General features: G+C 40.5%; 1 protein-coding gene across 1 annotated transcript; it reads left to right on the top strand.

Annotated features, from left to right (window-relative positions):
• The first annotated feature begins 14 nt into the window (after positions 1-14).
• On the top strand, positions 15-27,827 carry mgat4a (alpha-1,3-mannosyl-glycoprotein 4-beta-N-acetylglucosaminyltransferase A). Its single transcript, XM_080038733.1, has 16 exons — positions 15-544; positions 11,920-12,087; positions 12,569-12,709; positions 19,861-19,994; positions 20,097-20,143; positions 20,284-20,397; positions 21,579-21,654; positions 22,257-22,371; positions 22,799-22,929; positions 23,017-23,124; positions 23,222-23,296; positions 23,440-23,558; positions 24,525-24,603; positions 24,899-24,959; positions 25,317-25,429; positions 25,545-27,827. The coding sequence occupies exons 1-16, from the start codon at positions 451-453 to the stop codon at positions 25,569-25,571; spliced, it is 1,602 nt and encodes a 533-aa protein (XP_079894859.1). The 5' UTR covers positions 15-450; the 3' UTR covers positions 25,572-27,827.
• The last annotated feature ends 168 nt before the right edge of the window (positions 27,828-27,995 follow it).

The raw sequence follows: 27,995 nt of genomic DNA, 5'->3' as shown, positions 1-27,995 counted from the left end.
GCTACACTCTCGCTAGAAAGATGCCTTCTACTTGTAACTTGTAGCTAACGACAGGCTCCAAACTATTACAATGGGTCGTATCGATAGCTAGCTTGGTCTATCTTAAGCGACCATGTAAGCTGTCTTGTCACCGAAGGCGCTCGACTCGTGACTGCAAGCCGTAGGTCGGTTACAGGAGGGGCCAGATAGACAGCCCTCCGAAAAACGACGAGGGAAGACCGAAGACGCAGCGAGACTGAAGAGGGTAACGTCCGAGCAGGAGGTCCGTGTGTCCACAGCCCTGACAAACGAGAGTGTGTTGTATTTGTTACCGTTCAACGCCCCCTTATGCCTGCGCCTACAACCTGAAGGCAACGCGAGAGAGACGGACGGACGGTGGGAGGGAGGCAACGGCAGCTCCGGGGTCCCCGACCGACACACACAGCCGAGGAGAGGCATCGCTGAAATGAGATGAGGCTCAGAAATGGAACTGTGGCCACTGCGATTATTTTCTTCACGTCTTTCCTCAGCCTGTCCTGGTACACAGCGTGGCAGAATGGCAAGGGTAGGTTTGAAAACGTTTTCTGTCACCTACACACGAATATAGCCTATAGGCTATGTGATTGTTTTTTTTGCCTTACACTGGCAGATATCTAGGGGACGTGCGGCGTGTAGCCTATGGCAGCAGGTGTTCACTTAGCTCGGACCCATCTCATTTCTATCCAGGAGATTGGCATTCACAGGCAACGTGTCATGGTGCAACACTCACTAAACAGGGGGATACTTAATATAATCTATGGCCCTTTCTAAACTCGTCCGTGTGTGCCTGTTTGGAAGTATTAAGTCTCCCCACTGATGTATGCGTTTTCACACTTTGACAGCCATGTCATATCACCTAACGGCTCATTGCACGTCTCCACAGTCCTGTCTCTGTTTCCGTCCAACCTCAGTTGGAGATAAAAATGTAGTAGGCCCTACGTCCCATTCAGTTTAAAGCACCAGGCCAGCTGCACAATTTGCAACACTTCTGGTTAAGTGCACAGTTCAATATACCCTGCCCCTACCAGCAAAAACACCAATTTCTTCCATTTGGAAAACAACCATATTCTTGTGGTTAGTCCTGTCAGACGGGCTCGGGCGCATTACACTGGTGTGTCTTTGTTTGTGTAGTAGGCTATGCAAAGGCCTGAGTGCTTACTTTCGAGAGTTAACCCAATCCTTGTGGGGAGGGCTACAGGAGGCCTTAGTGACTTGTTATCAGCAGAGTGTAAATAATGGCAGCCTTAAGATAAATTCCAAACCGAGGCTTCATGTTGTGATTACTGTGGAGCTTATCAGCTAGATGAAATATTTTCCGTTTAAATAGTGCCGATGAGTGCCACTACCAAGGCAGGCGGAGAATGGGCCATGGCGTGATGAGAGTGCATGTGTGATAAGTAAAGGTCAAATGAAGATGGCCCTTTGTTCTGTCTGCAGCACCTGTTGATAACACAGAAGGTTTACAGAACAGGGTTAGTGGGAGTCCATATCTTAACATAGCTTGTCACATTTTACAAACATGATAAGATCAGCTCATTGTGTTCTAGTTGGAAACAAGCACTTTTTAATCTTTACCTAACTGTTGTTTACAGTTGGTGATATTGGCACATTGTCAAATGTACAGATTCTGAATCACTTAGATATGCAGTGGACTGTAATACGTTTGATCCAATGATTATAAATGAGAAAAATGTGAGAGACTGTGCATTTGACATGCAATATTGACACTGAATTGTAATTTTAGGAATTGGAAGGTGATTTTGACTTGCCATAGTGAACCAAGCACCTGTGCCAGTAAGTACATTAACGATATAGCTCTGCCATAAACATGCTGCAAATACGGGAGCAAATCACACACAACAGAACTAACAACAAGTTTTCTTGGGATGCTTCAAACTGGCAATAAGTAAGGGCAAACATTAGTAGGTATACTATATCTAGACAACATATCTCATCTAAAATAAACCTTTTTGTACATTTTTAAACACCCTTGTCAAGTGGCAACACTTGTTATTTGTAGGATATTGTTCAGGGTTTCTGTATTTTGATGCGTTTTCTCTATATGCAAGTTTCTTTATGATACAATATGTGTTGACTAATTGGAGAATTGTGGTTTGCTTATAGCAGCAATTCCTTTCTTTAAGCTCTGTGTGTGTGTGCGTGTGTGTGTGTGTCAAAGATGTTTTCTTCTCTTGCTTATGCCTTATCTATTTCCTTTTTTTTCTCCTGCAGCCGCATTGAGCAACATAGTATTGCAAACAGCAATCATTTAATCGAAGGTTAATTTCAGTTTGGACTACACAAAGTGTCAAATGTTACGGCGGTAAACAGCGTGCAAGCCGTAATGAAGATCTGTGTCTGGCCTCGTAGTGAAAGCAATAGTATTGATTCATATTATAAACTCTGGCCGGGCCACTGGCACAAATAGCTCTTATTCTTTGCTGAAAAGTTGCATTCTTTACGTACAACGCTGTGCTGTTCCCTGTGTTCTATAGCTGAGGGGAGAGGAACCAAATTGAAAAGATTGCAGTTAGATATAGACACTAAACGATTAATTTAAAATGCAGCACACTCGCATGCTTGCAGAAAATGATTTCACCACTTGAAGATGCCTGAAGCCAAACATTTATGGTTTAGTATCAAAGTGTTTTGCCTTCATATAACTTCTCCTGCATCAACATTATCACACACTTTATTCTAGTAGTTTACCTTGCGCTGGCTCCTTGCCTGTCAGTGTTTGTATTGTACCATGTGATGTTTTAATACTGTTTCTCTTTCAGTTTTCCGAACATGTTAGCTCATTTTATCTCTGTATCATTTCTCCATGCGGTTATAGATGGTTTCCAGCTCTTGTTGTGGTCCAGCGTGGGTGTTTACAGTGCACTTGGCCTCAAGCATTGAATCATTTTGAAAAATAAGAAAAAATTCCAAACGCTGTGTCCCAATAGTTGTACACACAGACAAACATTTGCTTTTAGGCTCATCCCTGAATTGTATGATTGAATTTTTGTGGCCTATAAACTAGACACAGATGGTGACTTTGTGGAGGGGTAATCTAAGGAGCAATTCTTATTTTATTGCCTAACCCTTTGCTTCCGACAGCCTGTCTGGTTCCTGGTCACTTGACTGCTGTGAAGCCAGTCAGCTGTCCAAACACTCCACGTTGAATGACTCTCCAGAATGTGTACTTCTGTCAGTTGGCCCCGTCCCCTAGGGAGAGACTGCACTCTGGTTTTATTGACTAGTTAGTAGAATAAATATGAATAATCATGTCTGGGTTTGAGATAGGAGTGGGACGAAAAGTTGATGTAGCTGTAATAGTGCAAAATACTTCTTTTTGCAATATGACAGTGGCATCAAGCCTATCAACGTTTTAAATGATTAGGTGCTCTGAATGCGTTTCTTCTCCTGGCCACCCAATGATAAAGCACACTGGTGTGACGCAGCAAACATGCATTAGCCTTGTTGTTTGTTGTAAACATGGTGTGAGGAAATAATGATAGTAAGTAATATAACTTAATTTTCCACACACTCCATTCATACCACATCTCATATCTCCCAACAGAACATAGACAATACACTTGCAGAACTGCCACAGTAGGCCACAACACAAGTATTTAGGTTTTTCACCTTCATCAGTTGCTTTTACTACCACTAGGCAATTTTCTAAATGAGTTTCCCAGTTGTAACGTATTTGCTCCTCCATCTTTCAATGCACTGGCAATAGATAGTGTTACCTACTTTGGAGTTTATATCTAGATCTCTTTCACCAGAGACTTGAGTGCAAATTGTATTATTCATACAATAACACAACAAGTTGAGTCGGTAACTCAAAGCCGTCATCGCACGGCACACACAACACTCATTTAAAATGTCACAAATATTATTCAGTAAATAGTGGAACCCAGCCTATCACAGTAGTAAGGGTACGTCCTCTCCAGTTAAACGTTGGTATGAAGAACTTTTAAAGCAAACACCAAAGTGATCTGCTGTCATTGGTGTTCACTTTTAAACTCTTCCACTCTTGTTATAATCAACCAATCTTTTCATATCATTTACAGGATGAGTTGATTATGATAACATTTTGAGACACGAGTCAAATGTCACTGTGGTGAATGGCATGTGTTTCCTGGAACTAAAGCAGTAACAAGCTCTGTTCTCGTACAAGAATCTGTTTTTGTGTTTTTTTTCTTCCTTCATTTGTTAAGCTAAAGACAAAGTGTTGTAGAAGTTTCTACTTGTGAATATACTCATTTGTATTTATTTGGATGAAGTTGTAGGCAATATTGTCAGTACTGTCTCTGTGATTCCTAGCTCTAGTTTTAGACAGCTCTGAGGCCCTTGTGGTGTCCAAAGATTTCCTGGGTTTCAACAGTTGCCCAGAACACAACCTTCTTCCTTTTTGACGAATGGGACTTCCTCTTTGCCTTCCCTGAACCCATGTGTTCCCCCTTCCTCTGTGTTTTAAAGGCATGGCTTTCTTCCATCATCACATCGTCCCAAATACAATGGGCCAGAAATAGCGCAAGTGATTGCAGTAAAAAGGCAGTAAATGATCATGCGTATATGGCCAGATGCATGGTTTATTAGTTAGACTGGGGTGAAGGATATGGCTTGCACATATTGCTTTTCTCATATTTAGGTTATGTGCGTACATTTAGCTTGTGTGCACTGTGAAGAATTGGCAGATTGCCAGGCAAATCCTAAGTGGTCTGGAAGGAGGAAGAGAAAAGATCGGCCAAATCTTAAAAGGGAGAGGATGAGAAGAGCCTGAGGTGCGTTTATGATGGAGAGAAGGAAGGATGAGAGTGCTGACAAAGCAACAGAGGTTGTGGGGGGATAGGTTTCTTTTCTGTGTTTTCTACCCTGCTTAGTCACACACAGCCTGCATAGCCACACACACACACACACACACACACACACACACACACACACTCACACTCACACTCACACTCACACTCACACTCACTTTATCCCAGAAAGCCCTTACTCTGCCCGAACAGGCATCTTCAGCCGTCAGTGAGTTAACACTCCCTGTTGTTTTCCTCCTCGTGCTTCTGCTCACTTCCTGTAACCCACACGGCTATTCATTCATTAATTCATGCAAGTTCCTTCTCGGCTTCTGGACAAAATTCCCCCAACGGCACACAATGCTCGATAAATCTGTGGCTTAAGTCTGCTTTATATACGAGGACCTGTCTGTACACATAAGTTTGTCCTTGTGAATTATCTCATGCATACCTATAGGCACCTTTGGCACAGCTGTTTTTTTTTTTATTCACCAGAAAATGAAGAGTTTACAAGTTGAAGGCCGGATCTATAGGCAGCAGCTAGGACCCTCGTAGGAAAACTTTTATCATGCTAATATTGGTGGCACTGGCAAGTCGGATGTGGAAAGTGTTAATTTGGTAAATTATGACAACGAATGGCAGGGCTCTAAATTCTATTTTCTGAAATGTGTTTGGTTATTTTCTCTCTATAAAATCACAAAATATGGAAGTGTTAAGTGCCCATTACAATTTCCCAGAGCCCAGGGCGGTTGCTTATTTTATTCCAAGCATTAGTGCAAGACTCAAATATATTCTATTTTATATACTTTTTACATGAACAAAGCATCACATTCTAACATTTGAGAAGTGCAAGACAGTCAATATGTGAAGGTTTTTGCTTCAGAAATGACTATGAATTTAATAGATTTTCAGAATAGTTGCTGATTCATGATTTACTAATAGGTCAATCAACAAATTGTTTCGTATCTAAATTTAGTTTCTGTAGTGCACTCGGAGCTCTGCATCCCAGTGGATTTCATTACACAATCGATTGGCGACATCCCTGAAAGTGGAGTTTCCCAAAAAAGAGTGATAGCCCTGGCAGAAATGAGCCTTCCAGGTGCCAAGTGGAGCCAGAGGCGTAGAGGTAAGCAGAGCCGGCCTCTGGCACAAACAGCAGGCTGCAGGAGCTTATTATGACTCACAGCAGAGTAGAGAAAAAAACATTAGGGGTCAAAAGAAACTGAGCCGATGGTGAGGAAGAAATACTAGGAATCTGGGTTGGAATGTTGCCAAGCAGGCCAATATTAGTCTGGCTTTCTCAGTGACACTATGATTAGAGGGCACCGATCCACAATTTTTTCATTTTTTATTCAAAAGAGCAACAAATACAGAAAAATGCTTAAAAGTTGTCTTAACTGCTTGCGATGATTTGAATACAGAACATCAAAACTCAACTTTGTAATTGCTAAGTTATTTTCAATGTGTGCTTTATAACATGGATTAAAATTTCTTTCATAGTTAAAATATTTTCAATTTATGAAAAAGTTGTCAGTGCGATATCCGATAGTAGATTGCAGCAATATCGGACCTAATAACGATATTGGATCGGTCCCACCCCTAATACTTTGACACTAGATAACCATTTCACTTTACCTTTTTAAAGTTAAGTGATGCATCGCAAAGAGGACAGAATAAAGGTGTGCATCTCCTCTTTTTTGAAAACTACATGTAAGTATCACTCGCCTACTCATATGGATCGACATGCACTTCAGGAAATTACCACCAAAAATCAATATTACTTTGAGTTACTTTGTGCAGTATTATTTGTGTGTGGGAGTGCTTGTTTTTTTCTATGTTAACAAGTGTTGCTTGATTTATACCAACTGTTTAACCAATGAAGATTAACTCGCATAATGGTAACTCATTGATCTGATCTTTTCGCCCAATACATGCTGTGTGTTAACTTTGTATTTCTTTAATGTTTAATTTCGGAGCCTCTGTGAACATTTATAAATGGGAGCAAACTAACATGTTATTACCATTCCTCATTTGATCCTATTAATCTTAAATTCATGTGTTGCACCATCTGCCCTATTAAAGAGATAACAGCCTGGTGTTTATGCTTTGTGGTGCACATACAGTAGCAGCTGCAGTGGCTGGCAGGTGCACCCCTTGAGGGTCTTCATACATGCATAATGCATGTGGACATGTTTTGCATACACGCATCTTATTTATGTTTCGGGCATGTGAAGTGAAGTCTATAGCTACAAGTTGATGAGAGAAGGCTACAATGACGTGGCAGCTTTACCAGTTTAAGGGCTGTGGAAATGATCAATGTTGCTGATATTACAGTTTAATGTGCTTAAAGGCTGAAGTGCTTTTGATATGAATTGGCTTTCTGTCAGTACATGGAGACAGTCTGCTGAGATCGAAATTAGCGATTTTTGATTTTTCCAAATGGGTCTCTTGGCACAGTGCCTGATTCACAGTTTTAATAGGGAACATTGAAAAGGAATAAGGACAAGTAGTTTGAGTTGAGGTGAACCCAGGAGGATGATAATTTTGTCTGAAAAGCTAATGATTGTCTTTGTAAAAATAGATAATGAATAGCCTGGTACCGACCGCCTACCTACTTAAGGTCAATTTTCATTTCCCTTCAGTACGATGATCTTGTAGGACCAGGCTAGATAATGAACTCTTACTCTTTTTGAATGTTGGATTCCTCAGATTGACACTTTCACTAGTCTTACAAATGCAAAGCATGTTTGGTATGTGGTTGTAGCAGTTTGGGCTGATCACATTGGTGTACCTTACTAGGTCTTCTTAGTTTATTTCTTTGCTTTGGCTATTTAATACAATCGTTGCCACAGTTAATTGTAATAGGTCTGGACACATGGCTGAATCCATAGTCTAAAAGGAAAAATTGTTTGGAAGATTTGTGTATTCGCTTGATGAGACGATTGATAGCACTCTTGTGTCTGTACAGGGAGGCTAAATGTGAAGCTAACTTAGCTTAGCACAAAGACTGGAAATAGGGGAGAAACTGCTAGCCTGACTCTCAGAAGGTATCTTGTTGACCAACCAGCATCTCTGAAGCTCACTAATTAGCACGCTGTATGATGTTATGCTGTTTAAAAGGTAAACAAAAAGTGTAAAAGAGTGACTTATCACCATATTAGAGGGAGTTTTTGGCCAGTTATGTGTCTGGCCCAGTTGTCCGGAAATGTTAATTGTTAAAAAAAAAATATATTTTGAAAAAGTCAACATTGCGTCTTCCCAGACAACCCAACAATGTCGGTTCCTCCAGGATGAAAGATCAGAGCAGTTTATGATGATCGTATTTTGACCTAGGGGACTGTTGAATTATATACAGTGAAAAGAGCTGGATGCTTGGTCTGGAGAGATAATCCTAAACTCTTGACTAGTACTAAAATAAAAAAATTAATTAATTCTTGTTGTGATGGGAAAGCCGCAGAAGTCTCAGACGAGCATATTGCCAAAAGTCCAAGGCTCGAGTGGAATATTTTTCCTTTTTTTGTAATTTGTGTAAACTGATGGTTTTGAGCACAATTTCCTCTGAACAGCTGGTGTTTAATCAACTGCAGTTCCAGTAAAACTGAGCTGAGTTTGTATTTGACTGTTTCCTCGGGAGGTATTTAACCAAGTGATTTTTTTCCCTTCTTTTTTTAACAAGGAATGCAAATACTTGCACTATTTTGAAATAATTAAGCCTTTTAGTGAGGTTTAAATAATTTTCTATTTAGAAAGCTAATATATTTTTTTTTACAAATTGTATAAGAAAATATTTCTTTCAGCACTGCTTGTTTGCTGACATCAATCTTAATGTACGCCTTTTTTGGTTATTCTTTTAGACATCATTTTGTGGTTGCTTCATTGTGAATGTGGGCAGTTGGGTATAAAATGTGCTAGAAAATGTGAAACTTTGCTTTTTACAAGTCAGTGTATATTATATATATATTATATATATATTATATATATATTATATATATATATTATATATATATATAATATATATATAATATATTATATATATATATATATATATATATATATATATATATATATATATATATATATATATATATATATATATATATATATATATATATAAAAAATCATGCAAACTTAAACGGCACAAGTCCATCATCAGCACTCATGAACACCCAGTCAGCAGCAGCATGCATCAGCATGGGAGACGGAGGTCAAGGACAAGATCACGGCGAGGGATTTTGATGTGCTAATTGACGACTGATAAAAACTCTTAACACACCGAGTTCAAGGGTTGGATTTCTGTCAAGTATTTCTCAGCGCTAAGGTCATCGTGGTCCTCTCCTTAAACTGTGATGTTCAGACAATGGCAGTTTGAAGATCTGTGTAGCAAAGCTTACCACATCTGTCTGTCTGTCTGACATCCAGCCTCCAGTTACATGAATGCTATTGCTGAAGTCAAAGGTAGTGCCATAACAAGCACAAACATTATCATGTTGTGGCTATAAATCAATAAGGGCCTTTAAAGAAAGGAGTACTTTGAGTTTTCAAATGGGAGTCTGGTTGAACTACACGTTAAATGCAACTCATCTGATTTTTGATCCAATACATTTTTTCCTATCCTACTGTGGTAATTTGCATCAGTGTCAGATTTTCAAGTTGAAGTATCCAGGGATAACTGATATAGGAGAAATAGGATTAAGAGTTTTTGTTGTACGCCCAGGTCAATGTGTCTTAATAAAAAAAAAGGCTGTTCTTTTTATATTAACCCAAGGCTGATCATCTTAATTTAAATCTTATATTTTATTTCTCATCATAAAGTAATGCAATACTCATGACATGCCTGTGTACATGATTTATGTTTATTTTGTTGCCTCCATTCAGCTCATTTAACCACCCTACATTAGAGCAGCCCTACTAAACTTTTGGCAAATGAGAATCAACACGTTAACTTGAAATTTTCCAACTGAAAGATTTTTCAAAGGAATATAATACGGCCATTTTATATCCAGCTTCCAATTCCTCCCACGTTTCTCATTTATAAATCAAATAGCAAAGGAATCAAGGAAAAATATCACAGGGGAGGATGTGCCAGTGGAGATAGATGAGGAGGGAAGTGTATGCCAGGATGGAAGTGGAGATAGTGTTAGGTTAGTTAAGGACAATATATTGCAGTAAAAAAATAAAAATAAAAATGCTATGACATTAATGAAAAGGACTGACGTAAAGAAAAGGGGTTTGCATTAAAACAGAAGGTAGGGGAGGAGAGGTTGTGATGTTCAGAGACAGAGCAAAGCCACTTAGCCCTTCCCCCACTACGCATGGTTCTAGGGAGCAGAGAAGAATAATGAGATTGTATAGATGATGTACTCCAGACCTGAGGTAGGTCTAATTGTTTAATGCGTTTTTGTGCTCCCAGACACCCGTTCAGTTCCAGTAGAGTAGTTTCACCATCCACACTATTACTTGACTGTTCTGCTGATAGCACTGATAGTTCTGTGTTTGGTCAAAACATGCAGAGGCTTAAAACTAAAACATCTTGCTCGTGTGGAAACCGATATGTTAAAAGAAAGCACATATACTCCTTGTTTTTGTTCTTGTGAAGCTCTCTGTCTTTTGCACAGTGTGGTTCACAGGTGTGGCTTCAACTCTACAGTCCTGGGGTCCCAAGTGATGAGAAGATGAAAGTGTGTTTTTTTTGTTTTTGTTTGAAGCTGCCCTTTTCACAAGGTTTTGGGCCAAATGACAGCATCTGTCTGTGTGTCTTTAAAGATCAACATTAGGCGGGAATGACATGGTTCTGTGTAAAAAGAGCAGCCAGTGCAGAGTGAGTGGACAATAGCTCAGTCAGAGAGAGAGAGAGAGAGAGATAGGGATGAAGAGGGAAGATTATAGGGAGTCTGGGTTTTGTTGTGGCTCACTCTCCGAAAAGGCACAATCTATTCACCCACAGAGGAAGATCATAGACTGGCCTAACACACGCAGGCATGCACAACGTTCTTTGTTCTCTCCCCATAACATAATAGATTTTAGAACAAATTCAACTGTGTAAAAATACTAACACCTAAGACTTCCATTGTATGCGTGCCAATGAATTCCACGGGTGTTTTGCTTTAAATCACTATCATTTCCATTTCTAATCATCTCAAAAAATGGTTATTATATTAATAAACTTTTCAAAACATCTTCCAAAGTAAAGCAAGAAAACCGTCGGTGTCAGGTAAAAGACATGACTGAAAAACTAAAGTCGAACTGAAACCCAACACAAACACTTGCCGTTTCCATCTTATTTATCCACCCGTGATCTCAGACCACGGCCTACTCCCTTTTTTCTTAGAATTTCACAGCGTCTACTTTCACACTTCTACATCAACCACTAAACTTCTGTTTCCTGATAGGGAAATACCTTTTAACATCAAAAGGAACTTCCAGCTAAAACATGCGGATGGTATTTTCAACAATATCTCTACTGCTCAGAGCACCATTGTCAACGGTATCATCATATGATGCAGTATTTCAGATTTCGGCAAAGTGCTGCAGATCCTTGAATGTACAATCTTAGAAATCCTGGTTGGGGAAAAGGCCAGATAACTGTTTTTTACTGGGCAGCTCAGGTGGTATTGTTTATACATGAATGTGAGGGCTATGTTTATCGTTACACGTATTTTGATGCAGATCTCATCCAACACATTTTCCATTAATAATAAAAACTCCTTTAGCCCTTGCAAAAGTGAGCACTGTGAAAGATTTTCTAATAATGACGGCTTTGTTATGCTGCTGTAAGGTGTCCGTGCTACATTAGCATTTTTGGATGTAATTCAGAGTTTTCACCATCCTTTAATTAGCTGGGCTTTTAGATATTCTGACGTAGCCCGGGAAAGTGAGGTGAAATATTAGCTGCAGTTGATTACTTGGATGGGTCCGTGAAATAAAAACGTCACAGCTTACACTCTGTCATCGCCAGGGTGTTTTAACTATGTGGCTGAAGGCTGCTTCTCCCTGGAGCTAAACGTCGTCCTTCAGACCATTATTAATCACTGGAACCTTATATAGTGTATGTGTTGACACCTGCTAATGTGTCCTACTTTTGCTTTTTTCTCCCCCTGTTTTTCTCTTCTAGAAAAGCTGATAGCATACCAGCGGGAGTTCCATGCCTTGAAAGAGCGCCTTCGTGTGGCCGAGCACAGGACGCTGCAGCGGTCCTCTGAGCTCAACAACATTCTGGAGCAGTTCAGACGCGCCATCGCTGAGACTAACAGCAGCAAAGATGCCCTCACAAATTTCTCAGGTAACTGACAACAACAAATCATAAACTCATTAACACCACCAACTCAGCTTTAACACTAGAGCATACATAACTTTTTCAGTAATTTGTGCCCAACAGATCCTTAAGAGTGTGTGTGTGTGTGCATGTGCGTGTGTGTTACAGTACCCATTTGGCTGACCATTTTACTGCTTAGCAAAGCATAAAACGTAATTGTAAAAGTCTAGTGTTTTTAAGCTTATGTTGCACATTGCCTGCCAATCTCAAAATGATTCCAAATTCCAAAGCCCTTTTTCATATTCAGTTTTCAATATCTTAATGGCAGTCCTGATGCGTGTTACTATGATCTAGTCAGAGAACAGCCAAGATCCTGTTCTTTCTACCAAACCACTTAAACGTTCACAGGTGGTGCTTTTAAATGTGGGCATCATTTCACCGCTCTCATGGTTTCCTGAAACGGAGAAGACGACTCCACTTAACTAATTTCTCGGTGCCTGCTTTTCAGACGAGACACAGAAGCTGCTGAAGGAGCTGGCCAATCGGAAACCTCTGCAGGTGCCAAACATTTACCACCACATGCCTCACCTGCTCAACAATGAGGGCAGCCTGCAACCCGCCGTGCAGGTTGGGCTCGGACGAACAGGAGGTGGGAAATTTACACAAATTCAGCCTTGCCACGCACACACACACACACACACACACGCACACACGCGCACAGGAAGGTCCTAACAAGAAAGGTTTCTGTTTTAGACTAGTTCACAACAAGTATCCCATCTGGGCTGAGCTTTGCAATAAGCTTATTCTAAACAAGATGTTCAGAGTGCAGAATAATTCCCTATTAACAGTTTATGCATCCTTCCTGTGAGCTTGATCTAACGGGGGATTTCCCTTTTGGTTTCAAATCTCTATTCTACTTTGTTTTTCTGACGTGTACATTGCATTTGTGGGATCAAACCATTTTTTGTTTCCCTCTCTTCTCTCTTTCATTGACCCTGACTGGTACACTGTCACATTTAGACAAGTGTACCAGTCAGGGAAAAAGTATCATCACAAGAGCTCACAAACGTGCAACATATCAAAGATGCTGTCTGTCATTGGCATCCCCATTCATACAGATTCATTCCACTCTAGTTTCCCTCTTGTCTACTAACTCTTTTTCATCTACTTTATTGTATATATTAGTCCTTCCTTTCACCCCTCTAAGCAGCAGTATACTGCCTGTGACTCCTGCCATATCAAGTTCTCCCTAAGAGGATTACTTGTCTGCGAGTGCGATAGGGGGAGTGAATTTGGGGCTGCGAGTTTAGGGGTTGAACAGCTCAAATGGTGTTTCCACATTCCTAATGACAATGACGGAGGGGAACAACAGAGGCCCGAGACAAATTAGAGCAAAGGAAGGAGGGACAGGTTGGGAACAAATGGGTGTTTCTTGTCCCTGACCTGTTAGCCTGTTTGATCAATAAGTACAAGGGATTCCCATAGGAAAATCCAAGGCCTATCATTGGCATCTCTTTGTTGTTGCCAGTCCGTCTGCTTTCATGACAGGTGGGTGGGTATCTGTTACCTGCAGACAAGGTTTAGGTTTTTTCTTTTTTGGGGTGTAGGGTTAGAGTTAGGGTTTTTCTTTTCTTTTAGAAACCCTAGAAAGAAAGCCTAGCGGATAATACAGAGTTCCTTGTTCTCACAAGCTTCCCCCCACTAAAATACACACCAACATCTGTTATGTTAACTGGAATGCAGAGTGTAGACAGAGGTACTGCTACTGTGACGGAATCATGGATCTTTGTGGTGGTGGGTCACATAGTCACATGACTGCCTAAGGGAAGTTGTGCCCCTTGACATACTTTATTAGCCCCTGGCGATGTTGTTGTCAAGGCCCTGTAGAGCCTTTAAGTCCATTGTTAGTATAAGTCTATCTCTGTGTCTTTCATTTTCTATTACCTTACCCCTTTTTTTCTCTGCTGCTCTAAGCATATCTGACATTGGGATATTTATAGCTTTGCAAAGGAGGACATCATCCCACTTTCAATTGAGTAAGGAATCATGGGAATACACGGTTCAGAGAACCTCTGAGACTGGGAAATGGGAATGGTTGGATTAGGGCCCGACAGAAGTCCCTTTTAGACAGAAAGCAACAAGAAAGTCCTATTGTAAATGCAGCATTGCTTGTTCCAAACACATATATGGCACATAGTGGCAAGGCACCAACTTGACAACCTATGCACTAAAACAATCTTGTGTTTCCCGAGAACAGTGTAGACAGTTGTGTGTCTACTCAAATACACATGGTGCCAGCTGCATCTTTTCTCCTTCTTGAATAGAACCTTAATGAGAGCACCTGATACTAAAGTAGCACCATCTCTCTGTGCAGGTGCCCTGACCTGACTACCCAGAAGCATTTGCAAAACAAGAAATATGGCCCCGAGTTGGCCTCCCTCCAGCTACAGCTTATTACGCTGACAGTTGTGTTTGTTCTAAAACTGGTTCCTGCTTTTGTGAAAAAGAGGCATGAGCAGTATTGTGAACCTTTACATATTATGTTGCTTATTATCTTTTTGCTGAGTAACCCGTCTTATCTTGCTTCAGATATCAATGTTTTTACACTTTTAGCATAGTATAGAAATCTTTGATTCTGCTGATGCTGATCAGTCATTTGGTCTGAATGGTTGAAGTTGTGATGGCAGTTCACTAATCAACAAGATTTCATGAAGATATGAATATTCACTCACTCACTCACTCACTCATTCACTCACTCACTCACTCACTCACTCACTCACTCACTCACTCACTCACTCACTCACTCACTCACTCACTCACTCACTCTCTCACACACACACACACACACACACACAGGTCAAATAATAATGTGTCAAATGAACTTGTACACAAACGGAACTAATATAACAAGAAGAGGTAGTTACAGTTTATGCAAAGGCCCTTTTTAGACATTGCTGGTTGCAACCCAAATAAAGAAGGGTAGGATTAATAGTGGCTCTGACCTGGTCATTGATGGTGAGGCCCTTCATGTTAAAGATTTAATTTATTGAATCAACCACTTCTGTAACAAGGCATTATAAACTTTGATTGTGAGGGACGTGACAATTTTTTCAAAGACGATATTCATTTATACCTGGAGGTTTTAATTTGGTCTTGTACTGCTTGGTTCTGAAGTGTTTTAATCATTAACATATTGCACCCAGATTACTCAGGATATGACTCATCCGTCATCCCTAGTAGCAACAGCACCTCTTCCTGAGGAAAACCATTTTTGACATTTACTTTGATATGGAATTCATCCAATGCCTGAATTCCCCCTAAGCATGAAAGTTCTGATATAACTACAAAGGAAGACGACACTGTGAGCGTGTGTCTATCCTTTCAGAGTTCCATGCCAGCAGCTCATTGGATCTACTTCACACCTGGTGGGTGTGTTGTGTTGTGGAGGACCCAAGGGAGGGCAGTGCCGAGGTGTGAAGTTGTTTGAATCAGCGGTACTGTAGAGAACCTGAGAAAACCCGGTCAAGCCTAAACGGTATCAATGCTTGTAGTGTCCAAAAATGACAAGCGTGCACAGGTACCGTAATAGGGCGAATATGTGTACATCAAAATCCAAGCAGCAGCAGCAACAACACGTCCAAAAACGGGCACTGCACCTGTTAAATTAAAATAAGGTCAGTTCACTTCCGGCTTGCTGAGGGTGAAGAGCTATTTTTTGAGAGCAGCGGAGAACTCAGATTCACAGCATTAAAAATCTCTGAAAATCTCTGGAGATGTCCAAAAAAGGAAAAACCACTGATAAGGCAATGGAGGAAGACAAAGTTTTTGCGGAAGAAATGAAAAAACAGTTGTCAGACTTGAAGAAAGGAATGTTGGCAGATTTGAAGAGAGAAATAAAAAGTGAGAGGGAGACGGAGCGAGCACTGCGGAAGGCTGAACTGGCTGGGATTGTTGACGAATTGATTGGGCGTTTTGATGTAAAAATCAAAGAGAAAGTTGCTGCTGGTCTGAAGCCACTGATGATCGAATTGAAGGAACTTCAAGCCGTCAATGTGAAGAAAGATCAGCTCTTGAAAGAGCTTGGAGATAAAATTGATGATCAAGAACAACAAGCAAAAAACAGAGATGTGATAATAACTGGAATGGATATTAAACCAAGGTCGTATGCAGGTGCCGGGAATGGAGAAGAAGAGGGCGATACAGGGAATGTAACGGTGGAAAAACAAGTGGCAATGTTTCTGAGAAGCAAAGCCATTAATCTGGATCTAGAGAACGTGGAGTCCTGTTTTCTTCTCCCGAAGGGAAAATTCGCCAAAAAGCGTGCTGTCATTCTGAAATTTGTGAGTAGAAAGCATAAGATAAATCTGCTCAGTCAAGGCAAGAAGCTTAAAGGTGAACAAATTGGAATGAGTGAAAATTTAACCAAGAGAAAGGCTTATCTGGCCTACCAAGCGAGAGGGTTAAAAAAATGTGGACAGGTCCAACAAACTTGGACGAGAGATGGAAGAATCTTCATCAAAATGAATGGAGCTACACCCGAAGAAGCCAAAATTGTGCAAATCAAAACGGAGGAGGATTTGGATCAATTCCGGAGGGACGAGGATTAAAGAAGGCAAAAAGCATGGACTTTGAACTAAAGGGATTTAAACTGGTTTGTGTCAAAATATAAGGTTTGAAATCGTAAATAAAATGTGCTCTGCTATTGATAACCTAATGGAATGTGTGACGATTGAAATTCAAATGAAAGATAAATGTTAATTATCAGCTGTGTGTTCAGAACAACCGATTCAAAATTGGAAGAGTTTCTCTGACTGAAGAATTTGTAAATACACTGCATGTTATGGGACTGTAGTCGAGGTCAGCAGACACACTGACTGTTTTGAATACTGTTGCAGATGTGTTTAGACTACTAGAGAAGAAATGGACAAGGCCATATCTGCATTGTCACAGGCAGAGAGGAAAATAGAGACCTAAAATTATCTGTGTATTAGAATGAATCTTCTTAAAAAAAAAGAAAAAAAAAATTTCTTACTGTAGTAGCTGTGTATCTGTGTATCTGAATCTTATGGCAGTGGGGGCGGGACCCGATAAGCCTTTGGCTTCTCCTGCTTCCCTTCGGACGATAACACAAAGTAATATGTATGAATATGCAATGAGAAAATGATGTATTATGTGTAATTGTCCGGAAGAATAATAATAAATAAATAAATAATAAATAAATAAATAAAGAAATGTAATTAATCATTAAAAAGGCAAACGTATGTTACTGCATTGGAAACAAACAAACAAACAAACAAGGACATTCAATATTTATAAAACCCCAGCTTCAAACATAAAGAAAATAAACTCTCATAACCCTGTTGCTGAGAATGAGCAGATGGACATTGTTTGAGTTTTGTCTCATAAGAATATTCTACATACGTATATGCAACGATACCCACATTTGTTACATTTCATTATGGTTTCTATTTAATTTAATTCTATAATTAATTTATGATTTACTTCACTCCCAAATATTTATTATAAATTACATATACTCTGTTAAAATGTAACAGATGCATAACGCTGCATATTATGTGGAGCTATGGTCCCTGATCAGAAAAAAACATACAAAAAAAACGCTTAGATGCAACTTTTGGCTGGACATTACAAACAAAGCCGACCCCAGCTCCTCTCATGTGTGCGGCATGCCAAATCAGTTTCTATCCTCTGATGTGACAGAGAAGCAGACAAATGTAGATGGTTCTGGTGGATATGAAAGGATGGCAGAGCGAAGCGGGCAGTCGCTGATCAAGGGACACAGCGAGGGCCTTGGCCTTGGAGTCGGTGCTTGCACTTGCATGCATTAGCACTCATTCACTGTCTGCCACCCTCCCTTATTCTGTCACTCTTCCTTCCTCCCACATTCTCCTTTCATCCTCGACCTACTTTCTCGGCGGTGGTGGGTGTTGCTATACGACACGGTGCTCAGTGTGTGTGAGAAACACAAAGACAAAACTGGGACAGATTCTCCACGCTGCACAGATCACACTGGAGGATTGAGGCCTTTCTCAATTCCACTGCTGCTCAGTCATTCTGCACCTCGAGTTAGTTGTGTGCCTCTGTTGGGGCCCCTTCTTACCCCCATTTACAGCACAGTCGGTATGCTTCCCCTTTACACAGACAGACAGACTGACAGAAACACACACAGGAAAACACTTGCATGCATTAGCTGTGGTCATATACTTCACAGTTGTTGCTGTCGCTATAGGGCAAGTTGATTTGTAAATTCCATTTATTCATACAGCACTTCCCCTTGTTTTACTTTTCTCTGTATAATGACTTTCTCTGTAGAAAGATTTTTACATTTCATGCAAAACAACAGGATTTGAATTCAAGGACAAGTACGCCATGTAGACAGGAAGAGACAGCTCAACATGAAAAACATAACATTGGCCATAAACAAATTTCATGCTGCTGTTTTGACTTACTTTCCATAGCATGGGCAAAACACTGATTCAGTGTCAGATAATATGCCTGATAACATTCTTCATGCTTTCACATCAGTATGGGTTGGCTCTACACACTCTCTCTCTCATTCACTGACTCTCTCTGTCCCTCATGAAAGTGATCCTTGTATCCTACTAAGTAAAATGAACTGGTTTTGTGTCTGAAACGGTCTCTTGTCTGCTTTTTTTTAAAGTCTTGGGTCATTTTCAGGGAAATTGCTCCGTACTAAAGAAGAGGCTGTCTGTTTAGCCACAACCAGTCTGAGGCTCATACAATGGGAGCAAGAAGGACTTGACAATAGTCTTCCTTTCCTCTATTTCCAAGTTATACTGTTGTCTCACTACATCAGTCTGTCCTCAGCTGATCCAAATGGTACATGTGACCTTTCTTGGCTCAGAGTTTATTATTAGCCTCATATTTGCAATCAGTGGGTTTTGTTGACATGACTGACACATGACACAATTAACTAATGACAATGTGTATTGTTTGGTTATTAATTGACCATTTCTCAAGTGTAGTGAACATATTATATATGTGCGTGTGTGTATATATATATATATATATATATATATATATATATATATATATAGATATAGATATAGATATAGATATAGATATATATAGATATATATAAATAGATATCTGGTTTCCAGCTTCTCGTAATGTAGGATTTTCAGTTTATTCGCAGTTATCCGACATAGATTTGGGATTGTGAGAACCATAACATAGACAAAATGAATGGGCAACTCGAAAATATTGCTTTGATGTTAGGTAAGCTTTTTATTGATCTTTTTTTTTTTTTTATGACCAAGAATAAATCAGTTATAAGATTAGAGTGGCCTGACCTGACCCTCTTGAAACACTTAACTCTCTAGTGTTTTTTCTCTGTCTGGCTTTGTTTATTTTAGCTCATTAGTTTATTTAGCTGCGCTTTACAGATCTCTGGAGAAAGATTGATGTTGTGTACATGCCAGCTATCATAAATATTTGTTACCTCTGTCCACAGTCCAAACACTGTTGCCTCTACACACTCCCTTCTTAAGTTGTAAAAAGAAATATATGTTTTTGAGTCGGCGATTTGTCCAACATTGTGGAATGCATTTGTTTTAAGACACATGTCTTTGAAAGCATGGTGGTGCAAATGCATCACCCACCACCTCTCCCATCACTCATCACTCATCACTCTTCCCACTGCCATCTGTCATTCTGGGCAGAAATATCTCTTCTTATTTGTGTTTGGAGCCACTTGATTAAGCAGCCGCCCCTGCAGTTCACACCTGCTCTAACCTCACACTCCTGTCTTTCTCTCAGTTACCATGGTGATGGGGATCCCCACTGTGAAGCGGAAGGTGAAGTCTTATCTGTCGGAGACCCTGCGATCGCTAATAGACAAGCTGTCGCCGGAGGAGAAGCTTGACTGTGTTATTATAGTCTTTGTTGGGGAGGTGAGTTCATCATGTATGATTCATAGCATAAAAGGATTCTGCACAATAAATTCCATTAGGGTCGTGTGTCTTATGTGCCCCATTGTTTTTTGATCTCTGCAGACTGATGTGGACTATGTTCACAGTGTGGTTGCTGTCCTGGAGAAAGAGTGAGTAGTACACTGATGGATGCACAGAGAAGGAGTGAAAAGACAAGTGTTGCCCATACACAGAGAGAGAGAGAGTGTGTGTGTGTGTGTGTGTGTCCGTCTCACACTGTTGTCTTCACCAATGCACTTCTTCCTTTCAGCTTTTCCACAGAGCTGAATTCAGGCTTGCTGGAATTGATCTCCCCACCGGCCGCCTATTACCCTGATCTCATCAACCTCAAAGAGACTTTTGGAGACTCAAAAGAGAGAGTCAGGTAAACAATTCACATTTGCATGACGGGTGTGTTATCTGTGTGTTCAGCGTCCTGGACATTTAATTAGGAAAATGAGATGAGAATGATTACAGAAATCATGGAGAAAGCTGGAGGTGCCGTGATGAGGATTGCAGAACAAACTAGAAGGATGAGTTAGTGGGAGGGAAGGGAGCGTGGGCTTTTAGGTAGGCGGCCTAGGTACTTAGTATTCTACAGGCATTTCTCAAAGTCACATCAAGGGCATCATCAGCAGCAGCCCCCTCTATCTCTTTCTCTCTGTAGTGCTCAGTCTTATTTTCCTCTGTACTTATCTTCTCTTTATAGTCAGCTAACAACTGGCTTCATTACGAATCTGTTTATGGTGCAGTTTGTGCCGGTTCTTGCAGTATATGCACTCGGATAATAGCCTTTAGGCCCAGAGGAATAAATGTTATGTTTCTATGTGGGCGTTTGTGGGCACAGATGCCTCTGATGGCAATCTGAACAGTTGTCTTGTTCAACATGGACCACAATATAAAATGTTGTATTTTAGACACTTATTTTTCTGTGTTTGTGCAAGCATCCGAGTGAATGGTATGGGAAAAAAAAGGGCGTTTCTCCTGCCCTCACTGTTTAACACAGAGCCACCTGGATGAGTTTAAGAGGTGTGTGTGTGTGTGTGTGTGTGTGTGTGTGTGTGTGTGTGTGTGTGTGTGTGTGTGTGTGTGTGTGTGTGTGTGTGTGTGTGTGTGTGTGTGTGTGTGTGTGTGTGTGTGTGTGTGTGTGTGTGTGTGTGTGTGTGTGTGTGTGTGTGTGTGTGTGTGTGTGTGTGTGTGTGTGTGTGTGTGTGTGTGTGTGTGTGTGTGTGTGTGTGTGTGTGTGTGTGTGTGTGTGTGTGTGTGTGTGTGTGTGTGTGTCATCTCCTGCACCTGCCCCGTGGAAGCATCATAAACACCTGCAACCCCTTAGTTTACAGCCATGAGTCAGAGTTCTATAGAACAATGGCAGAACATTCAGATCAAACAATTACTGTGACTGCACTAGTTAATAAATAATTCAACTAGAATCTGCTTCTGCAACATTCAATATACCTTGGCAGCGTTTCTGACATACCAGAGGATATATCTAAAAGAAGTTAAAAAAAAATGGCGTGTGTGTGCATATTTTTAATATTTCTGTTGTTGATTTCTGCTTTGTTTTAGGTGGCGAACGAAGCAGAATCTGGATTATTCTTTCCTCATGATGTATGCTGTGAGCAAAGGGGTTTATTATGTCCAGGTATGTCCTTTAAAAAAACAAAATGTTCCCATAGCAACTTGTTGGAGTGCAGTTAAAGGGCTCTCAGGACAGTTACTCCTACGTATCAGTATGAAAGCCTGTTAGTTTAAACACTAGCTTGCTCTTAGTTTGAAGCAAGACATACCAAATTTTAAAAAAAATACTCGGAGTTGAAGCAAATGTGTGTCGTTGCAGGAGTTCGTCTGAGCCATTCCCACATTTCTTATCTGTGTTCTTGGCTAAACTGGGCATCCAATATGGGAATGTTGATATGGGCTGATTTTTAAGTGCTTACACCAGACGTTCAAGGTTGTGTTGTTAATCCCCCATCTTTCTGTCTCATGCATTGGGTGTGTCATCATATCCATTCTCTGCTCTCACCAGGGAGGGAACAGGTACTGCCTGGCTGTCTGACACCTACTGCCACTCTAGTTTTTGTAGCAACTCACAAAGTATTTGTTAGCTCAGTCAAGAGTGTTGTCCCTGTGTGAACATAGAAGATCCCCCCCCCCCCGCACTTCCATCAACAATAAACCACAGCTGTTTGTGTTTCTTTTTTCTACCTTTCATTTTGCCTTTCCTGTGTTTCCGTTCCATTTAAGCTGGAGGATGACATTGTGGCAAAGCCCAACTACTTTGCCACCATGAAGAACTTTGCCCTGCAGCTCTCGTCAGAGGACTGGATGATCCTGGAGTTCTCTCAGCTGGGCTTCATCGGTACGCTCCATTATTAGAGCCCGTGATCAATACTCGACATCCACCATGGGTCTGTCAATTGAATCAAGATCTGCACAGTCAGCTGATAGCGTCAGTGAACAGTGACATTCCCGGCTCAATCCACTCTCTCACAAAAACAGTTGACAGACCGGAGTGGCCAGTTAAGAGAATATGGAAATTATATTGATCACTGTCGTCTTTGAGTCATTTTTAAGTAATATGACTTGGCAGGGAAAAGCAAAACCAAATTAAGAATGTCAATACAATATGTAAATGAGGAATGGGTGTATTTTAAGTCCTAGTTAAATGATAAAAAAAATAAAATAATAATAATATGGTTTTATTGTTCAGAATAATGGTTCTCATATCCATGATGCTCAATACATTAATATGAGAAATGTTCATCTGATTCCATCTTTTCCGGCAGGAAAAATGTTCCAGGCTCCCGACCTAAACCTCATTGTTGAATTCATCTTCATGTTCTACAAGGAGAAGCCCATCGACTGGCTGCTGGACCACATTCTCTGGGTCAAAGTCTGCAATCCTGAGAAAGATGCGGTATGCTCTGCCATTACTGTACGAAGGTGAAGTCCTTTTGGAAGCAGAATGGGTCTCAGCATTCTTCCCTTTTTCCCTATTTTAAAGAAACACTGTGAGCGGCAGAAGTCCAGCCTGCGTGTGCGCTTCAGACCCTCCCTGTTTCAACACGTGGGCCTTCATTCTTCTCTTGCTGGAAAGATACAAAAACTCACAGTGAGTCTCACGTCATCGCGCTTATTTATTTGCAACATAGTAGAAGCTACTCCCTGTTTAGAATGATTGGTTTACCCCTCTTGTGTGTGTTTTGCAGGACAAAGACTTCTTGAAGCCGCTGCTTCACAAGATGCATGTCAATCCCCCAGCTGAGGTTTCCACTTCAATGAAGGTATCATGCCAAGGTTCACATAGAATATGCAATCACTGGTTCTTTACTCCAGTCAGTTATCCAAATAATAATTATAAAAACAATTCATTGCATGCCATAAAACTTCAAAATCTGTAATCAAAAATGTGTGTTGCGTCACACAGGTTTATCAGGGTCACACACTTGAGAAGACATACCTGGGAGAGGACTTTTTCTGGGCCATCACTCCTACTACAGGAGACTACGTCCTTTTCAAATTCGACCGACCTGTTAGCATAGAGAGGTAGGTATGAATGGCTTTAACTGTATGTGATATGTTTGTGTTCACAGCTTCTTAGTGTGTGCGTTCAAATAATACGGTGCGCATGCAAAGCACAGGCCAATAGACCATTTAAAAATTAGTATACATTTTTGCATATAAATAAATCTATCTTTTCACTTCCCGCTGCCCTTCAGTTTTAGCTTCTGTGTGAGAGTGTGTTCTATACTGTATGTCTCCGGGGATCAGGGAGAGATAATGAGAGGGCTCCAAAATAAATATTCTCAGGCCAGCCGCCTACCTCTGTGAATATAAAGAGAGCAGAAAAGGGATGTTATTAATATGTTAATATGCATGTGGAGATGAATTTTCAAGTGATGAATGTATCCACTGCTCTTTCAAAGATAATGTTAGGACAGTGAGACTGCCAATCACTCAGCACATAAGGAGCAGTGAGGTGGAAAGTGGCCTTCCAGCGTTCCACTGTCTGACTCTGAAGTGTTTGTCTGCTTTCAGAGGACACCAACCAATTTCTCTTGTATGAGGCTTTTTTTCCTATCTGATTTGACAACTTCTCATCAGCAGTTGTTGGAGAGATAGAGCATACTTGTTTATTTGTCACTGTCTCTTGCTGATATTCTCCCTCTGTCTCCTACCATCTGGTTGTTAATCATTAAATACATTTAATTACAGTGCACTGACCAATTTAGGTGATTCAGTTGGTCATGTCAGTAACTATCACCTGAGTATGAACACATATCTGAAGGGCATTAGCTCTGACATTTAGCCAATGAATTTGTATTGACATTGAAGCCCTGATGACACAAGAGATATACATGCATTCGCATACACAATTGATAATTTCATAGACACAACTTGTCTAACTAACATAATATACACAAGCTTTTTGGCAGCTACCATGGGCTGAATGTGCATGGATTCATATTGATGGATGTGAATATTAAAATTAATACTTTATTTGATCGGCAGGTTCCTGTTTCGCAGTGGCAACCAGGAGCACCCAGGGGACAGGATCGAAAACACCACAGTGGAAATACTGCCCGTTTCGGTAGAGACACACACATACACACACACACACACACACACACACACCCTGTCACCCTGCTGTGGTGTGATAGGCAAACGGTTTTGATTAAATTGGGTGGTTGCCCTTAGGGACGTAGCATATTGATTATTGACAGGAATGTGAGCATGACAGAATTGTTTGCTCTGCCTGAGGCAATACATATTTTACACTGTGATCCCCACTTCCATTGTAGTCACAGTTACTAGCATCTGTTCAAGTGCTGCTAAAATGAGGAATAATTGAACATTTTAAATGTGTTACATTGTTCATATGTTAGGAACCTGGACCACAGACCAAAGAGAAGTACAAGCGAACTGAAGACCGCTTTTACAGGATCGGTAGGTGGATTTGATAGTCTACTAGTGTCCTATGTTGGTGTGAGTGCATGCTTCACTGAAGCATAGTGAACAGATTAGACTGACTAAACTGAACTGTTTTCTATTTTTATCACTTTCAGACAATTTGTTGCTATTCCTGTAGTGTTTTTGAGCTTTTCCTTTTAAAAAAATAATTTCTTTTTTCTAATTTGCCTATTTTTTCTTAGCCTTTTTGTCATGCCTGACTATAATCCCGTATCAGATGGGCCACTTGAGTGGCATGCCACAAAAATAAACTTTTAATTCATTCATATAGCTCTTCATTTATGCTTTTGTGTATGTGTTTGTCTGTTTGCACATGTGTGCTTAAAATCACAGGTAACTTTGTGAAAGGTGCGGCAGAAGGGGTTGTAGATCCTTCCTTCAATCCTGTCATTGCACTTCGGCTTTCGGTTGTCAGAGACTCGGCAGTGTGGGCCATCCTCAGTGAGGTAAACCAATCACACGCTACACCTGTTAATCTCCTGTCCAATCACATGATAAGCATCACATGCTTCATGCCTTGTTTTTTAATCCATTAACGCATGCTCTGCTCTCCTCCTGCAGATACATATAAAGAGGATAGCTGGCTGACTCTTCTAAAGCCAGCACAGGAATCATTGCCCCCTGGGGACCAAAATCTCCTAGACTGCTTACGCAGGGCCTTTGGCACCTAGCAACCAGCAGTGAAGTCATTAGAGCTCACTAGAGTTGCTCGTCAGAGCTTGTCTGAGGAACATCACCTCTCTGTCGCCCGCTCTTCCTGATGTACTTTATTTTGCTTCCCATCAATCGATTTCTCCCTCTTTTCTTTCTGCATCTCTTCCTCACTCTTTAGCTCTTAATTCATTTGTGAGAATGTGAATACTACTGTCTGAAGAACAACAGTCAAGTGTGTGAAGACATTTGTTCCCAGCTCTGGCTCTCAAAGCGAATGAACACAACGCTTGGATGAGTGAGGACAAAATAAACAACATCTGGGGAGAACCAGTCACCTGGCCACTGGTGTACATGCTGCCAACTCCCTGTCTGTTACTCAATGCTGCCACCGTCGGGCCAGCTGGGGCATTGCACTGTCACTAGCGCCTCAGCAAAGCCCGTGATGACCCAGAATGTTGTCATCACTGACGGCCAGTTGCTCCCTGTTCTCGGCAGAGACGACAGAGCTCTAGATCAACACCAGCCCAAAATACAAAATGATTCCATCACTTCAAGAGAATAATCAGTCACACTCGAATACTCCACCTGTCCTGAATCAACTCAGGATGAGCCAGTCGCAAACATCTTTGACCATTGGCCAGATTCCGTGGTAACCACCCCAATCCATCGAGAAAATAAATACCATGACTCCTTATCTATTTCACCTCCTGCCTGACAGGTTGTGTACGACCTGAGTGTCCATTTATAGTAAACCAATCAGACATTGCCTTGGCGTCATTTTCCCGAAGGAATATATTGTAATATTGATATATTATTACAGCTATGACGATCTATGAAGGTGACTATAATTTATTTGAAAATAAATCTTTAATTTGTACAAGAGGTAAAATATATTTTTATTCTATTAAGAGATGTTTATGGTAGTTAAGAGACTGTTTTTATTTGTGTACTGTTTTTGTTTGTTTGTTTTCTAAAGTGCTATTGCACATGTAAGTTTCATGATCCTATAGCTCGGTTATTTTCACTTTAAACTAAAACAGAATTCACTGCTCAAAGGCTGAATTGTAGGAGAAGCGTGAATAGATTGTGTTGAAGTAGTTGTGGATCAAAATTGGAAAAATGTGCCTTATATCCAGGTCCCTTTAAAAACACTCCGCATCATTATTCCAATTGATCCCCTCACGTTTGCCTACACTTTGAGTGCTGGATATACTAATGTTTATGAAATAACACACACTGTCCAATTGCTGATACAATGTTAAGATCAATATTTCTGTGTTATGCTAAGTAGTTAAAAAGGGGTTGGGAGGGGACCATATTTCAATCTTAAGCAGCATGGATTGCACTGCTTTTTCACTATTTTGTGAGCATCACACCCTTACATTTTCCATCTTGCCATAGCAGATGCTCATTTCAACAATTTATTTTATCCAATCAAGTTATCTGTTTTTATGATTGGACATACACATATGACTGCTGTTGATCATTGCAGAGTTAATCTTTTTTGTATTATTTGGTTGAGGCTGTGTAGTGGTTTCACTGATTTATAATTGTATAAAAAAGAAATGCGATATATCTCTTTCTCTGCCCCCCCCCGACCCGCCTCTCCCGTCTGCCTCACTTAATAGTTTCTTGAAATCCACTTGACATGTCTTGTATTTGTGTGCGTGGCCAATGTTTTCAGTGGAATTGTTTTTTTAAGCTGACATTTCACTCATGTAACATACATGGGTTATTCAAGGGGGCAGGAAAGTGCCTTTTGGTGGAACTGATCAGAAAACAGACATTTTTGCTAGTCATAGCCTACTTGTTCACATGAAGGATTATGTAAAGTAATTTATTTCGATAATTTTTTTGGTCAGGCTCCTTCACTCCCTGATCAAATCATCCATGCTAGAGCTTTATTAAAAACTGAAGTAGCTTGATCTCCTCTGCCTAGCTTCATCAAGTTGTTTTTTAATTGGGAGAAGAAACCCCCCTTTATTTGTCCTGTATCTCCACACGGAAACAGAAACTGAATGCATGAAAACAGCATGTGATCCTTGCGATCCCCTATACTGTATTTCTTAAAACTGAACTGGAATCAAAATAAGAAGATCCTCCCTTCCTCAACAAACCCCCATACACTCACATCAGTTCATGTGCCTTCATCATTTACGTGTGTATGCCTGCCTATGATGTTTTTTTGACGTCATTTTTCATGGACATCTTTGAAATAAATTATAGAAGTTGTTAGAAGTCATGGCCATTTTTTTTTGTATTGTGATTTGGTTGTGTGTATTACTCATGCCATCTGCATCACCAGGTTTAATTTGACAGTAATAACACGATGAACCAGATAATGAATTTGAAATATCC

This window comes from Ammodytes marinus (genome assembly GCF_949987685.1).
Source record: "Ammodytes marinus genome assembly, chromosome: 12".
NCBI lineage: Eukaryota > Metazoa > Chordata > Actinopteri > Uranoscopiformes > Ammodytidae > Ammodytes > Ammodytes marinus.
Note: the sequence above shows the minus strand (reverse complement) of the source record. Positions and strands in the feature narration are given on the sequence as shown.

Excerpts from the sequence above, each read along its gene's own strand:
- mgat4a (XM_080038733.1), top strand. The coding sequence starts at position 451 with ATGAGGCTCAGAAATGGAACTGTGGCCACTGCGATTATTTTCTTCACG. Across the intron at positions 20,144-20,283 it reads GTTGCTGTCCTGGAGAAAGA|CTTTTCCACAGAGCTGAATT; the intron begins GTGAGTAGTACA and ends TCTTCCTTTCAG. Across the intron at positions 22,372-22,798 it reads CTCTCAGCTGGGCTTCATCG|GAAAAATGTTCCAGGCTCCC; the intron begins GTACGCTCCATT and ends CTTTTCCGGCAG.